We start from the raw sequence: 14,075 nt of genomic DNA on the forward strand, positions 1-14,075 counted from the left end.
CAACAACAGCGACCACACAATCAAGGCACTCCGTCGTTTCTACACTTGACCTACTTTTTCAACCATCAGTCATCGGCTTACACCCCTCCCCTGTCCAGGAAGCCTGCCAAATCCTAGGCGAAGGCAGATATCATTCTTGTGGACTGTCAATTCCGTTCGTTTAGAGCTTTGGAACGGCCTCTTGCACACCGACAAACATTCAACGTCTTAGGATCGCCCTACCTCGATAGTCTTATAAACAATCGTCAGAGCTCAAACATCAAGAAGGAGTAACTTCTTGAATATGGACAACAATGCCATCCAGATTGCGGGTAAGCAACTATCTCTGCTTTGTTATTTTCCCTGCTGATGACTCTCAGTCCGTGTGCGACCATGGCACCCCGAAAAGGAATTACCTTTCGTTCAAAGACCTTCCACACAACCTTTTTTCCAAGGAGATGGAAACTTTGGTCAACTTCCACAGAAAGCTGCCGCGGGGTCATTGAGAGAGGTCGTGGGTAAGTCGAGGACTATGGGCTTCAATGCCAATGGCTGATAATACTTCTGTAGATGTCATTGATCATAGAATGCTTGATTTCGACAAGCCTTTAGAGGAGCCAGGAAAGCGAGGACCTTTTGTCATGGGACGTAGATACAAAAATAGAAAGTACGAACTTGCTTCTTACTGCTCGCTATTTTGACGGTTACTGATTGCCCGGCAGATACGTGTTTGATCAAGTTTTCGGGATGGGTGCTGAGCAAGAGGAAGTATTTACCAAAACAGCCAAGCCCCTACTTCCAGGCGTCCTAGATGGCTACAACGCTACCGTATTTGCATATGGCGTAGGTTTCCGTTCTGTCTTGGCTACTAAAGCTCATTTGGGATGCTCAGGCTACAGGCTGTGGTAAAACCCACACCATCTCTGGTACCGAAGAACAGCCCGGTATAATCATCCGGACCATGCGAGAACTCTTTGATCTTGTGGAAGAGACCAAAGACAAATATGATACATATTTCGAGATGTCCATGGTAGAGATCTACAACGAAACGATTCGAGATCTCCTGGGCGATGACTACCCTAACTGCCCATATGGAGGCTTGAAGCTGCTGGAGAATGAGAAGGAAAGAGTTACAATCGACAAAGTCACCTTGAAGCGGCCGACATCCGTGGAAGAGGTCATGTCGCTGGTAATGCTGGGAAATGATAGAAGAAGTACCTCATTCACCGAACGGAATTCTGTGTCCTCCAGATCACACCTTGTCCTCCAGATCAACGTTGGCAGAAACGAGAGGGGGACAGACATTGATGTCGCTAACTCTATTGTCAGACAATGTTCAACTTCCGCAACCCTTTCGATCATTGATCTGGCTGGAAGTGAAAAGGCTTCAGTTAACAGAGGGCAGCGAATGAAAGAAGGCGCCAACATCAACAAATCTCTCCTTGCATTAAGTGGCTGTATATCCGCCCTATGCCAGCGACCAGTACGAGGGGTTCGCGTCCATGTTCCATATCGAGACAGCAAGCTCACCCGACTGCTCAAATTTTCCCTTGGGGGTAACTGCCGCACAGTTATGATCAACTGTATCTCTCCGAGCTCAAAGGATATAGAAGAAACGAACAACACCCTCCTCTGGGCTGACAAAGCAAAGAAGGTGTCGACCAAAGTATCCCGCAATACTGCAGGTGTAGAACTTCGTACAGCCCAATGGTTGCAAAAGATTGTGACTCTCGAAGAGACTATCAAAACTTTGAGATCACAACTTGATAACAGCCATAACGCCAAATCAGGCTTGCAGCAGAAGCGACTGGAGAAGGCTAGAGCAGAGTCACGAGAGGAGTTAGGGAAAGTGGAGGCAGAGCTTGATGCACTCTTACCGATCATCGTGGAAGGGTCGGAAATGGAGGCTCTATGGAGCGCTTCTGTACTGCAAGTGGAGGCGCTGGAGGCTCGCTTGCAAGACATCACGGTGGAAGTAAAAGATGGGAGATCGGAAGAAGATGCCAAGAAGGAAAAGGACCATCTGCGCTCTCTCATCTTACAGCAAGATGATGCGTTTAGGTTCAATCACGAAATTCAGGCTGGCATCCAGAACAAAAGTCTCAAATACATCACCCTCACCAACTTGCTCAAAAAGGCAGAAGAGAAGATGTTTGGGGAGGACATTGAAGAAGCGTTATATCAACATCAATTGAAAGTAGCAGAACACAAAGCGCATACCGCCAGGAGCGTGGCAGCAGCTAGGGAGCGAGGTCTCAGAGATTACATCTCCCAGCAAGCAGAGGCTCTAGCTAAAGCCGCATCAGCTTTCTCCAGATTCTCAAACCAGCTCCGATCGGAGATCATTGCCGTCCAATCCATGCAGTCAGGCGACGATCTAGCATCTCTCAAAAGTAGATTCCTTGCTCTGGGGAATCAAGTCGACCAAAGTACAGCTGTACTGTTTGGGAAGAGCCATTCGCTGCCTGCCGCCCCCTCTCAACATCGCTTACCTGTGTCCCTGGCTGCTCCATCACCTCGGCGAGTATCCGTTGGCCGGCATGCCCACTCCCCCATGCGCCAAAACGCCTCCCCGAAGAGTGTTCTCCGAAAGAATTTGTTTGCTGGAATGTCGGTGCCTGAAAAAGCAATCGAGGCCAAGCCTAGACAGATTCGTTGGCCAGATGAGACTGGAGAGGGCAAAATCGACGATCGGTCCATCGCTCCTGACTGTCCAATCTTCTCAAGTCCAGGAAGTGGTGGCGAAGATAGCGTTTTGGAAGAAGAGACCAATCCAGTCTCCATGATTCCTCCTTCTTTAAGGCCTGCTTCTTCCGCTACATCATGCGCTTCAATGTCTCCAGCTCCTTCAACCTCAAATACCAGCGCAAGTGAAGAGATCCCGGCATGGAAACAGATGAGGATGGCTCGGGGTTTAATTCCGCAGTCGCAGTCTGGCGACAATGTTGGGGGAAACCTAAGCTTTGACTCAAAATCTCCCACTTCGGGCTCTAGCCGCGCTGGCCGTACTGGCTTCGTGGGTTCATCAGCCAAGCCTGGTCGGCCCGGACCTTTGTCCGAGATGTCCATTCAAACTTCTGCTCAACCGAGTCCTCCTTCCTCTTCATCCACTTCCAGCCTCTTGAAACCGACGGCATCATCGGCTGCTAAAGCCAATAGCTCTTCTGCTTTCGCTAATATTAAAATCGCTATGCCTGCATCAGCGACTGCCGGAACAATGCTCCCTCCTCCGGTTCCGCCCCACAGACGAGACTCGATGATTGGTCCCGACAGACATGGCAGGCCGAAGCAAAGGCTGAGTATGATCCCTGGTCACGCCGAAGCATCTTTTTCTGGTGTGGGAAAGGGTTTACCGAGCGGTGGGTTGTCAACTTTATCGGGTGGGGCGCGAATAGTTAGCAACGATAGCAAGAGGAGGATGTCTGTGCAAGGTAAGCTGAGTTTTAGGCGCTGCCTGATGGCCACTGACATATTTTACCTAGCTGGATCAGTGGGTAGTACCTATTCCCCTCCTGTTAGAGCACCTTCCATTTCTTCTCGCCCTTCTCTGAGCAATCTCCGTGGTGCGGCTTCTTGTGGAGATACCTCGGTTTCGACGTCTCGCGGGCTGTCTACCCGGCCATCAGTGAATAGACTGAATGTGGGAGATGTCTCCGCCCTCGCTCCACTCCCGAGGCCCAGCCTGAGCACCAGATATTCAATGACTAGGCTGAATTCTGGTGTGACCACTGGCGAGGGTGGGGGTAAACCGGTATGGAGATGAGTGATTTGCACCAGGATGGTTGGCCGCCTTCCATGGACTTTTTTTGATCCGTCGGTTGTGAGCTGAGGAGTATGTATTGGCCTGTAAAAACTATATAACTGTACAACATTTGTAAGCATATGCATGGAAATACCTTTTACGACAAATTAAAAGTGTCGATAAAATATAATCAATATGAAGAAGAGACCTGACCCTCCTGGCCATTATTTATTTACGTATCACTTGTGCGCGCAGATGCATCCTACTACAGTAATAAATAAGTTTGTACCAACGGGTATTGAGCATCTCGTCAATCAGCCGCTGAAAAAAGCAGACCTTTCTACATTAGCAAGATCATCTTGCATACCATATAACGGGAATTTTCCTCTAATGAAAGAGAATCACATGAAGAATACTAAATTTGTTATCCATGGTCAGGCATGGCTTGGGGAGGCCAACAAGCAATCGCGGGGGACTTGTGGAGATGTTGCCGCGAGTGAAGATCAATTGTCATCTCCTTTCTTCTAGTCATCATTTTATCTACGTTGATAATGACTTGGGATAGTCTATAATGCCCCGCGGTTATTCTTCTTCTATAGGGTCAGCATCAACATACAGTCCATTACTCATAAACCCTTCATCCCAACCAGAATCTTCCTTCGTCCCACCACCGACTAACGGTCACAGGCTCAGCCTGCGATACGCCTATCCGCTCGTGCCGCTGGCCTCATTGGATGCGCTGTATACCCTTCATCACCATATCTCTACTTCTCAGGGCCTTCCAGGTGATGTGTTGACAATCGGTATCGCCCGGGCCCTTGTACTCTTTGCAGTCGGGTGCACTCAACGCTGGCGCGCAAGGGGAGGCTGGGTAGGTGTGGTCAAGGCTGTCAGTATCTTCATGGCAATATGGGAGGCATGCAGAAGGGTGTTAAGTCGGAATTTGGAAAACGATGGAAATGAGGGATTAGAGACCAATCTCATTTGGTTTCTTATGGCGGTGAGTCTGCCTCTGTATACCAAGTATACAATGCGACGATGGAGCTGACGACAACGTAGTTTGGAGGTCTGGGCATCGTTGAATATGTGCGTGAATACGGCAGTATCATCGTTGACTATTGATTAGACTGACCTTGTTTACAGCTCGTTTTTCTGCTCCTTCTCCGTTTGTCCCCGCCTCCTCTTCGCATCAATCCCCTCGCCCTTCGTCTTCCACGGTCCTATACTCAGACAGACATGCCGTTCGCCTTCCATACCGAAAGTGCCATCCTTACACCAGGGTCATTAAGAGCTCAAAGACGAATGCACGGTAGGAATATCAGTAACGTTAGTCGAACTACTGTGAGGAGTGACTGGTCGCGGAGCGAGAGAGGCGTGCAAGGAGAAAGGGATGTATTCCGTGTGAATGACCAGTTCATGGAGGATGGAGAGGATACGGATGAGGATGAAGGCGGAAGCGGCGAACCTGTTTACGAATATGATGACTATACTTCGGACGGACATGACGGTTTCCCAGAAGGTGATGATGCCTCGTCAGTCTCTTCCTCCTCTATCATCGACCTCCCACCTCCTTTATCCCCTGCAGCTCTATCTGTGCCGACGTTCCCGGCCAGTCTCAGTATATCCTCTCGCCTTGGAGCCCTTGATAGATCTCCAGTCATAGGGCCTCTAGTCCGGCGCACAAGAAGTGCAAGGTTTTTAGGGCGAAGCTGGGGTAGTTCTACAGGGAGAGAAGTTGATGGGGAAGCAGAGCTCGGGCAAGCGGGCAGTAGTATCGGACGAGATTGGTGTACAAGAGAGATGGATGAAGGGTATGGGACGTTTAATGATTGATGACATTGTATCGATTTTGTACAAGTATCTTGGACTGTTGATGGAAAAAAAAAACCAACATGTATAATATATCGTCCTTGCGTATAGGCGTGTTCTACGGAATGAATATAGAAACAGTTTTATACTTGTATAATGAAAGAGTCACGCTGTGGACCTAAAAAGCAGAACACTAGTTGATAATTCTCACGACCCTCACGCCACACTCATCCCATCCTTGGCGTTTAAAGACATCTGCTCCCCTTTCAAAGGGCACCACTGCGTTCTCACCTTCCAGCACTGGCCTAAAGGTTGCCATACACGGTTCCTCCATCACATCACGGCAATCCATCCCGGATGCGTCAATCTCTGGCTCACCAGACCCGATGGGAGAGACGTATTCAAAGGCGATAAACTTTGAGTCTTTGCGTTTTGAACCAAACACTGTTCTCAGTGTCTTGATGCCCGACGGGCGGGAAGCCAAGTGGGGCGGGACGCGGTTCAGAGTTGTTTCGGGGCGCTTGGTCGATACCAATCTACAGAATGCACATTTAGAAACCCCCCATGACATGGTAATGAAACAAAACCGAAATCATACTCACTTTCCGCCACTCTTCAATGCTCTTTTTGCAGTGTCATACACCCTTTGCCCACCCTGGGTGTCAAACACAAAGTCATACCCATTTTCCTCCAGATTGATCATCACTGCCGCCGGAGAACCCATGAGCACTCCCTTGGCCCCATTCTCAATACACTTTTGGTGAGCCTCATGCGAGTCGTCCCCACCGGGGACGATAGCCGTCACGTATACACCTGCGCGGGACATGACCTGACAGACGAGTGCGGCGATACCAGTATGGGCGTTGATGATAATGGCGCGGAACTGGCGATTGAGAGAGCCACGAACGCATCGCGCTGCAGCGATGCCTTGGAGAGGGAGAATCGAGAGTTGTTCGAGTGTGAGAAGGGTAGGGAATGGTGCTCGAGAGACACGTCGACGGTCGACAAGAATGTACTCTGCCAATGCGCCGCTCTAAAAGAGTAAAAAAAGTTTGTCAGCAATACATAATTTCACAAACATCTTCAACAGGTATTGAAACCGCTTTTTTTTACCTTGCGAATGTCCAATAAACCCATCACGACGTCACCTCTGACCACTTCCTTTTCATCTGTTCCAACCACCAACGCCCTCCCCACAAAACTCCTTCCTGGCACATACTTGCCCACATCCCCTCTTCCCTTTTCGTCCACGGCACGTACATCCACTTGATCCACCGCAACAGCATAAACCTGTACGAGCACTTGGTTCTTTCCCGTCTTTCCTGGGGGTTTTGAGTGAGAGCTAAACTCTACAAGGGGCGGGAGCTGGTCACGGAGGTGTGCGGGGGTAGCGTTGTGGTGGTCAAATGTGGAATGGAGTGTGATGGATGCCATGGTGGCGTGTGGAAGACCAAGGATACGTGCGTCTAGGTCGGGCGCTGATTTGGCCGGGTTTGACTGTTTGTAAGCGCCCAGAGGTAAAATCAAGTTGCTACGATGTTTATCAGCCTCGATCTCAACACATGAAAAAAACAAAAAGGGCAAGACTCACGTGTACCCAGGAGCACTTTCTTGATCCCTTCCATGCGATTCCATCAACATCCCATCACCATACGAACTCCCTTCCCACTTTGACCCGCCTGTAAACCTATACCCAGCAGCGCTCTTCGACCTCTTGATCATGGACGGTAAAGGCAATTCAGCCAATCCATCATCTTCTTCGCCTGCCTCACTGCCACCATGTACGTGTCCAGCTGTTGGGCCGTGGCCGACTTCGCTCCTCGAGCCTCTAAAGATGCTAGACTTTCTCGAATGCGACAAATGTCCTCCTCCATTATCGTGGTACATGGATAACCTTGAGCGGCTCCTCTCGGGAGGGGGCGAAGAGCGATAGAGACGTTCAGAGTCTTGGGGGGTCATCTCTGGAAGGATGGTGAGGATGTCGGGGTCCAGGAAGGAAGGCGGTTCGAACCCGGCCCGCGGAGTGGTTGGACGTGTAGGGATAGGTGATTGGGATTGGGATTGGGATTGGGGGGGACGCCAAGTGGATTCTGATGTTAATAATGAGGGAGATGTAGGACGAGAGGATTGAGAGAGACGGCCAGGTGATGACGATGATGGGGGTAAAGGCGATGGAGTCCTTGGCGGATAGACGGGAGCCTCTGGACGCTGGAGCTCGGATCGCGTAGTGTTCAAACCCTGACGATTGTCCTCTTGACCATCAGCATCCGCTTCTGATAAACGACTACTACTACTACTCTGGCGCGTCTCGCTGGAATAGAGCTTGGGCGCATACGACCGACTCGGCAACGGCAAGTTGTCCGACGCCGAGCCCTGAGAATATTCGCTAGGCGACGAGTACGATACCGGTACTGATGCTGATGCTGATACTGATGCTGATACACTCGGATCGTAAAGAGCTTGCGGGACGTTGCCCCCGTTGGCTGACGCGTTGGAAGGAGAATGGATCGAACCGCCTGCGAGGCTGGGAGAGTTGATCAGCTTGTCAAAGGAAGGTAAAGATGCAGCGGGTAAAGGGGTGAACTTGGACTGTCTTCTTGGTGGAGAATTACTAGCGCCGGCAGGGGTAGGTGGGAATCCCTCCCATCCTGTAGTTCCATTGGGAGGCAGGTACATGACAGGCGTTGTCGCGCCGGATCTGCTACCAGTACTCGCCGCCGCCGCCGCCCATCCACCTTTGCCAAACCCGGCGACGATACTACTTGCCCTGCTGGCACCACTTGCTCCATCTCGTCCTCCTCCTCCTCCGCCGCCGGATCCAAAGGACGCTTCGGAAGTTGATCGGCTGATACCTTCGAATGCGTTGTGCGAACGCCGCGACGAGGAGCGAATGGACTGTGCTCTGCTACAAGGCCGGGAAGACGATTTGGGAGTGCGTGAGCCGCCAGCACGACGATGGGGTTGACGCGCCGACTCTTCTTCGTCATCTGAGCCTGCTTGGCCTGATGCACTCTCCATATCCTCGTCGTCCTTTGAAGGAAGAGGCGGCGGCTGTTCCGCCGTGTTGCGAGGGGGGTTGATTACTCTAGGTGCAAGAGTGGGACGAGAGGTGGTATGCGGTAGGTGGTCGGGATGGAGGGCGGACCGATCAATAGGCGAAGTGGGCTGAGAGTGGAAAGGGGTGGAGATGGGATCGGGTATAGGCGCTGGTGTAGGAGGCAAGAGGTTGAACACGGGAGCGCCCAACAGGATTTCTGTCTTTGGTCTCGGTTTCGGGGTGACGACCGGGTCCAGCATAGGTTCGGCCATGTCGACAGCTCTAGGCGTTTCTATAGGCTCGGGAAGAGGTGCGTCGATGGCGACTGGGGCAGCCGCGTCGAACGAAAATGAGAATGAAGAGCGAGGGGTGTAGAACACTTCTGAATCTGAATCTGAATTCGACACTTGTTGCACGAGTTCAATTTTAGGCGGGATTGGTGTGGGTGGTGTTACTGACTGGGAAGATGAGCTAGGCGTTGATTGTCTCGAGGCAGGTGGGGTAAGCAGGGCGGTAGGCGCGTTTGCGGGCACTGATATGGGCGGCCTTGTAGGCTGTTTCGCAGCCTTTAGCTGTTTCTCTGCAGCTGACTGGGTCACCCGCGGCAAAGTGGGGGCGACGGGCGAGATGGGGACCAAAGGGGAAGAAGAAGCCGACGACGTCTCGCTCAGCCTCGAGTGCAGTGCCGGGGGCGTCGAGCACAATGAAGAGTCTGAACGGTCGATGACCGGCTTGGGCTTGCGCTTCTTTGTCGTCTTTGCTGGCACATTACCCGGTTGGGCTTGCACGGGAGGCGGCGGCTTCTCCTTTCTTCTTGAAGAGCGCACAGATGGTGCAGCAGAGGCGGTGCCTATTTCCGAGACGGACTCTCCTACGGGGGCATGGACGATCTCTCCGTTGCGCAGGACGACATGGTGGGTGGCTTTCCCCGACGGTTTTGGGAACCTGGTGGTCCTGAACGAGGTATCGCTTGCAGCGGAGGCGGACACGACCGAGCTTGGAGCGCGAGAGACCCGTCTGCTGGGGCCGGCATCCTGGTGGCAGATGTGGCTGTGGGCGTAGGCAGGGCGGTAGTCGTCCACTGGCGCATAGCGGGATGCGGCGGAGGCGGGATAGCGGTCGGCGTCGCGGTAGCTGTCTGACCAGGGCGGGGGGGCGTTTGGGTCTGCGTACGAGCGTGCCGGCTTGCGGAGGACGGTCTGTATGAACGTGGGCTTGGGCATGGCGGGGGGTGTGTTATTTATTCAAGATTACTTATGGCGGCAATGTATCTACTGGGTGATTATTTATCCACTATTTACCACTGCGTACGTAATGGAAAGGCCAGGCCATAACCGGCGTCACGGACGTTTTGATGGACGGTTGCCACTAAGGATGGTGACGCCCCCGAAACACCTCGCGATCGCCGCCGCGCTCCCCCCCCACCGCGACACCCTCTACCGGGCCGCGATCCCCGCGCCCGCGAACCTCCCCTTCCTCCCCCGCCTCCCCCTCGCCACCCTCCTCCTCCTCCGCCCCGCGCCCCTGCCCGCGGACCACCACCTCCGCGCATGGGCCCGCCAGCACGGCGTGCGCGTCGAGTGGGTGCGCGCAGACGAGATGGACGAGGAGAAGCTCGGCATGGGCAGGACAGAGGTCGCCCTCGCCCTCAAGGTGCGTCCCGCCGCCCGTGCATCGCTGACCGCTAGACCATCCTGGACCCGGCGCTGTACCCGCTGTGCATCGCCGACGTCGACGGCGTGTCGCATACAACGCTCGTGGTCGCGTGCCTCAGGAAGCTGCAGGGCTGGCATATGGACTCTATCGTCGACGAGATCAGCCGGTGCGTGTTGCCAGTGACTGCGCCAGTACTGACGGCGCTGCAGCTTTGCGCCAAACTACGAAGATCTGCCTCTCGTGGCATTCATAAGCTCCTTTTGCGCGCCGCCCTCGTCCTCGTCGGCGTCCGCGGGCGCGCCGTCCACCGCTGACCAATTCACGCTGCCGCCGCCGCCCTACCCCGCATGGCTCTGGCCCTGTCCCCCCTCCGCCCAGCCCCGCCCCAAACCGCGCGACCGGTCCTCCTCCACCCCGGCTGCCACACCCGTCTCCTTCAACCCGCTCCCCTTCCCTCACCCCCTTGTAGCCCGGAAGCACCCAACGATGCGGCTCGTCTTCCCGCCCTTGCCTCCCCACGCCCAGACCCAGCTTCAGTCTCAACCGCCAGGACAGCAGCAGCAGCAGCAAACGCTCACAGCTCTTCCGCTCAACAGCCCGGGACCCATTGTGCCCATTCTCCCGTCGCCCGCTCATTCTGACATCTCACGTATGCCGTCCCTTCGTCACCACCGCGAAAAATCAACAACCTCCTCGCCCACCCACACTCAAAGCCCCCCTCCACCACCGCCGCCCGCCACAAAAGACGACGCTCAGACGTCCGTCTCACCAGGTCCCAACGCTGGAGCTGGCGTCGGACGCACCGATACCGTGTCAGACCGCGCGGGATCACCCGAACAAGGTGTCCTGGGCGTGGCAGCGAACATTGTCAATGCAAGTCTCAATGGGATCGCCGGCGTCCTGTCAAGTGCGGGTGTGACACCGCCCCAGGCAGAGGAACAGGCGAAATCGGCAAAACAGGCGGCCGTGGAAACCCCGAAGGATGAGGAGCGAGAGGGTGAGCGAGAGCGTGGTGATTTAACAGAAGGAAAAGCTGCAAATCAAACTATAACCACGTCGATGAACGCCTTTAACATGAATCGTGAACCGACGTTATCGTCGTCGGAAATGGCGGAATCATCTACCAGCGGTGTCACCGCTTCGGCCGACGACGTAGACGATCAGGACCATCTACGAGAATCAGAAGGCGAAGAGGATGAAGATGATTACGACGAGGAAGAAGAGGAAGAAGAGGAAGAGGAGGAGGATATACGAGCCACTTCTCAATATATAAGCGCTTTAGACCTTGCGGGCTTTTAGATATCAAATTGTGTTGTATACAAATGCTATACTCGTTACCCCCCGATACGTATCAATAATGATGAAACTGCATTTCAATTTCCCGGTATTTAAGAATATACAACCACCGTTTTTGCTCGCGCTCAGGCCTGGGCCGCAGCGAGCTCGTACATATAAGTTCCAAGAAGCTTGGTGCCCTGTAAACATATTCGCATGGTAAGCAAGCCACCGCCTTTAGATGCACAACCGACAAATACTCACTCGGATGTAGTTGTCAGTGTCAATCTTCTCGTTGGTGGAATGAGCTCCGTCATCACCCCTTCCGACAGGTAACAACAGGACGTTGAGGTTGAGAATGTTGGCAAAGTCGAGGGTGACAGGGATAGAACCGCCTTCACGGGTATAGTCGGGCACTTGGCCGTAAACAGACTCGGTAGCCTTGTGCGCCGCTCGATAAGAGTAGTGCTTTTTTTTGGGTCAGTCTTTATCATCCACTTGCATTGTTTCCAACCGTGCTCACATTGGGGTCAGCCTGAAAGAAAACGATTGTCAGCCTCTTCACATTCATCAACACTCGCCGGGGGCACAACTCACAATCCAAGGCTCACCACCGTGAGTGAGATACACCTCCATCTTGTTCTTGGAACCAAGTTTTTTGAACTCTTCCTCAACGTACTTGACGACGAGGTCAGTCACACCGGCAACAGTGAGATTGGGTACAAGACGGATGGAGAATTTGCCTAGACACCCCCCACGTCAATATGATACAAGTGTAATGGCAACAAGCGGAGGAAAAAGGGTAAGAACGCACCCTTGACACAGCAGGGAATCACAGTCTTGGAACCGGGGGCGGCTATGACCATTTAGCAAAAAAAAAAAAGGTCACCAGCTAAACCGCGCGAGTTACTTACAAAAGGCACCTTCAATACCGTGCAAAGACAATGAAGGGTTCCTCATCCTTCCCATGAGCTACAACCCGTGAGCAAACAATGAACCAAAAAAAAACCGCGTTTCAAAAGAGTCCAAGAAACCCACAGTCGTAACGGTGTCGTCGGAGATGGTGACCTCACCACCAACAGCGGCATGAATATCTTCCATCTGGAAGTGGATAGCCTCAAACTTGGCTCGCTCATCGTCGGTGACAGGCGCGATGAGGTCCTTGATACCGGTAACGAGGATCTGGCCGTCGGGAGTGACAAGCTTGGACACTATATATAACACTCGTCAGCTCTCTCTCTGTGTGTCCCAAATTGCTTACTGAGAGCGATAAGATCCGTCATCGGTTCGTGGACGGTACCGCCAAAGACACCAGAGTGAAGATCCCTGTCAGGCCCAGAAATCTTGATCTCGTAATAGTTGATACCTCTGAGACCATAAGTGAGACAGGGGGTCTTGGTGTCAAGCCAGTAATTGTCTATATTCGACAATCTTAGCGCGCGCGCGCGCAACAACGGATAAAAAGTAAAAACATATATATATACGTACCAGAAATACACATGCAGTCAACACCGGCGAAAAACTTGTTCTTTTCAGATTCAATAAACTTGTCCAGGTTGACAGAACCATTCTCCTCCATACCCTCAAAACAGACTTTGAGGTTGACAGGAAGCTCGATACCAAGCTTCTTGTGCGCCTCGAGGACGTTCAGCCAGCCCATGACTGGACCCTTGTCATCGGTTGAGCCACGGCCGTAAAGTCGGCCACTGCCGTTGGGATCGGGGGTGAGCTCAAAGGGAGGGTAGAGCCAGCCGTCTTCGAGTAGAGCGGGTTGGACATCGTAGTGGCCATAGACGAGGAGGGTTTTCTAGTGTCACGTCAGTTGATAGTCAGCGACAAAGTCGTACAAAGGAAGGGTTTATACACCCGCTGTGCACTATCTATGCCCGGGGCAAAGAGGGGAGGGACATCAAGACATATGAGGGTGACCTTGCCACACACCTTCTTGGGGTCTTGGCCAATCTGGCCGATGATGACAGGAGGGAGATCAACTTCCTTGCCCTCAAGGGTGTGAGTGCCAATAGCCCGCTTCTCTGCCTTGACACCAAGAGAAGTGAGCTGCTCGAGGAGGAACTCGCCCATAGCCTCGACATCCTTGACGTAGCTGCCCACAGCTGTTAGCAATGTGCGTCGCGAGTACAAATACGTGTGTGTGTCAGTCCTCACCTGAGGTTTCCGGAGACACTGTTCACCTGATGTGAGCACTAGAGACTTGACACTTGACCGGGACGTACGAGGGAATGGAGACGGCCTTTGAGAGCCTGTTGATGTAGTCGTCCTTGTGGTCGTCGACGTACTGGAGGAACTTGGGATCGGCCATTGCTGTGCTTGTGGGATTTCCTGGGAGAGTGGAAAGCGGAAAATATAAAGTAAAAAAAGGATAAGCGGCGGAGAATCAAGGATGGAATAGACGATCACCCATACGGTCACCTCGCGCATCCCATAATAATCAACGGAGCGACGCCCCACGCGGGTTTCGGTTACTCTCAGGGAAGTCATCTGCACACCGCGTGGCCTCCACCGCCCCGTCGGCCATCCCCGACTTGGGTGACTGGACTCCTGGCGACTGTCTTCCTC

General features: G+C 53.0%; 5 protein-coding genes across 5 annotated transcripts; 3 read left to right on the forward strand and 2 right to left on the reverse strand.

Moving 5' to 3' along the window:
* Positions 1–15: 15 nt before the first annotated feature.
* On the forward strand, positions 16–3,867 carry CNA01600 ((R,R)-butanediol dehydrogenase, putative). The gene is made up of 6 exons (XM_567251.2): positions 16–311; positions 360–497; positions 550–646; positions 702–822; positions 872–3,410; positions 3,462–3,867. The coding sequence occupies exons 1-6, from the start codon at positions 284–286 to the stop codon at positions 3,740–3,742; spliced, it is 3,204 nt and encodes a 1,067-aa protein (XP_567251.1). The 5' UTR covers positions 16–283; the 3' UTR covers positions 3,743–3,867.
* Positions 3,868–4,271: 404 nt separating this feature from the next.
* On the forward strand, positions 4,272–5,700 carry CNA01610 (expressed protein). The gene is made up of 3 exons (XM_566504.2): positions 4,272–4,721; positions 4,781–4,807; positions 4,865–5,700. The coding sequence occupies exons 1-3, from the start codon at positions 4,293–4,295 to the stop codon at positions 5,552–5,554; spliced, it is 1,146 nt and encodes a 381-aa protein (XP_566504.1). The 5' UTR covers positions 4,272–4,292; the 3' UTR covers positions 5,555–5,700.
* On the reverse strand, positions 5,586–9,802 carry CNA01620 (conserved expressed protein). Its single transcript, XM_566506.2, has 4 exons — positions 7,122–9,802; positions 6,644–7,061; positions 6,133–6,563; positions 5,586–6,066 (listed from the first exon to the last, which is right to left on the reverse strand). Exons 1-4 carry the CDS (start codon positions 9,788–9,790, stop codon positions 5,724–5,726), a joined length of 3,861 nt encoding a protein of 1,286 aa, XP_566506.1. The 5' UTR covers positions 9,791–9,802; the 3' UTR covers positions 5,586–5,723.
* Positions 9,803–10,131: 329 nt separating this feature from the next.
* On the forward strand, positions 10,132–11,542 carry CNA01630 (conserved expressed protein). The gene is made up of 3 exons (XM_566508.2): positions 10,132–10,220; positions 10,256–10,389; positions 10,433–11,542. The coding sequence occupies exons 1-3, from the start codon at positions 10,167–10,169 to the stop codon at positions 11,520–11,522; spliced, it is 1,278 nt and encodes a 425-aa protein (XP_566508.2). The 5' UTR covers positions 10,132–10,166; the 3' UTR covers positions 11,523–11,542.
* Positions 11,543–11,582: 40 nt separating this feature from the next.
* CNA01640 (glutamate carboxypeptidase protein, putative) lies at positions 11,583–13,931 on the reverse strand. The gene is made up of 12 exons (XM_566524.2): positions 13,733–13,931; positions 13,665–13,682; positions 13,440–13,602; positions 12,987–13,305; positions 12,760–12,915; positions 12,537–12,709; positions 12,413–12,470; positions 12,313–12,354; positions 12,096–12,241; positions 12,022–12,033; positions 11,763–11,966; positions 11,583–11,698 (listed from the first exon to the last, which is right to left on the reverse strand). Exons 1-12 carry the CDS (start codon positions 13,816–13,818, stop codon positions 11,645–11,647), a joined length of 1,431 nt encoding a protein of 476 aa, XP_566524.1. The 5' UTR covers positions 13,819–13,931; the 3' UTR covers positions 11,583–11,644.
* Positions 13,932–14,075: the final 144 nt, after the last annotated feature.

Source organism: Cryptococcus neoformans, chromosome 1 (genome assembly GCF_000091045.1).
Source record: "Cryptococcus neoformans var. neoformans JEC21 chromosome 1, complete sequence".
Classification (NCBI taxonomy): Eukaryota; Fungi; Basidiomycota; class Tremellomycetes; order Tremellales; family Cryptococcaceae; genus Cryptococcus; species Cryptococcus deneoformans.

Bases quoted from the DNA above. Each gene is read 5' to 3' on its own strand.
- CNA01600 (XM_567251.2), top strand. From the start codon at position 284: ATGGACAACAATGCCATCCAGATTGCGG. The intron at 823-871 runs GTAGGTTTCCGT...TGGGATGCTCAG, and splicing joins CTACCGTATTTGCATATGGC to GCTACAGGCTGTGGTAAAAC. The intron at 3,411-3,461 runs GTAAGCTGAGTT...TATTTTACCTAG, and splicing joins GAGGAGGATGTCTGTGCAAG to CTGGATCAGTGGGTAGTACC.
- CNA01620 (XM_566506.2), bottom strand. From the start codon at position 9,790: ATGCCCAAGCCCACGTTCATACAGACCGTCCTCCGCAAGCCGGCACGC. The intron at 6,564-6,643 runs GTAAAAAAAAGC...TTACTCTTTTAG, and splicing joins GTTTATTGGACATTCGCAAG to AGCGGCGCATTGGCAGAGTA. The intron at 6,067-6,132 runs GTGAGTATGATT...TGCATTCTGTAG, and splicing joins GCATTGAAGAGTGGCGGAAA to ATTGGTATCGACCAAGCGCC.
- CNA01640 (XM_566524.2), bottom strand. From the start codon at position 13,818: ATGGCCGATCCCAAGTTCCTCCAGTACGTCGACGACCACAAGGACGAC. The intron at 13,306-13,439 runs GTGTGTGGCAAG...ACGTGACACTAG, and splicing joins TTGGCCAAGACCCCAAGAAG to AAAACCCTCCTCGTCTATGG. The intron at 12,471-12,536 runs GTGGGTTTCTTG...CACGGGTTGTAG, and splicing joins CCGACGACACCGTTACGACT to CTCATGGGAAGGATGAGGAA.
- CNA01610 (XM_566504.2), top strand. From the start codon at position 4,293: ATGCCCCGCGGTTATTCTTCTTCTATAGGGTCAGCATCAACATACAGT. The intron at 4,722-4,780 runs GTGAGTCTGCCT...ACGACAACGTAG, and splicing joins TCATTTGGTTTCTTATGGCG to TTTGGAGGTCTGGGCATCGT. The intron at 4,808-4,864 runs GTGCGTGAATAC...CCTTGTTTACAG, and splicing joins GTCTGGGCATCGTTGAATAT to CTCGTTTTTCTGCTCCTTCT.
- CNA01630 (XM_566508.2), top strand. From the start codon at position 10,167: ATGGACGAGGAGAAGCTCGGCATGGGCAGGACAGAGGTCGCCCTCGCC. The intron at 10,221-10,255 runs GTGCGTCCCGCC...GCTGACCGCTAG, and splicing joins AGGTCGCCCTCGCCCTCAAG to ACCATCCTGGACCCGGCGCT. The intron at 10,390-10,432 runs GTGCGTGTTGCC...ACGGCGCTGCAG, and splicing joins ATCGTCGACGAGATCAGCCG to CTTTGCGCCAAACTACGAAG.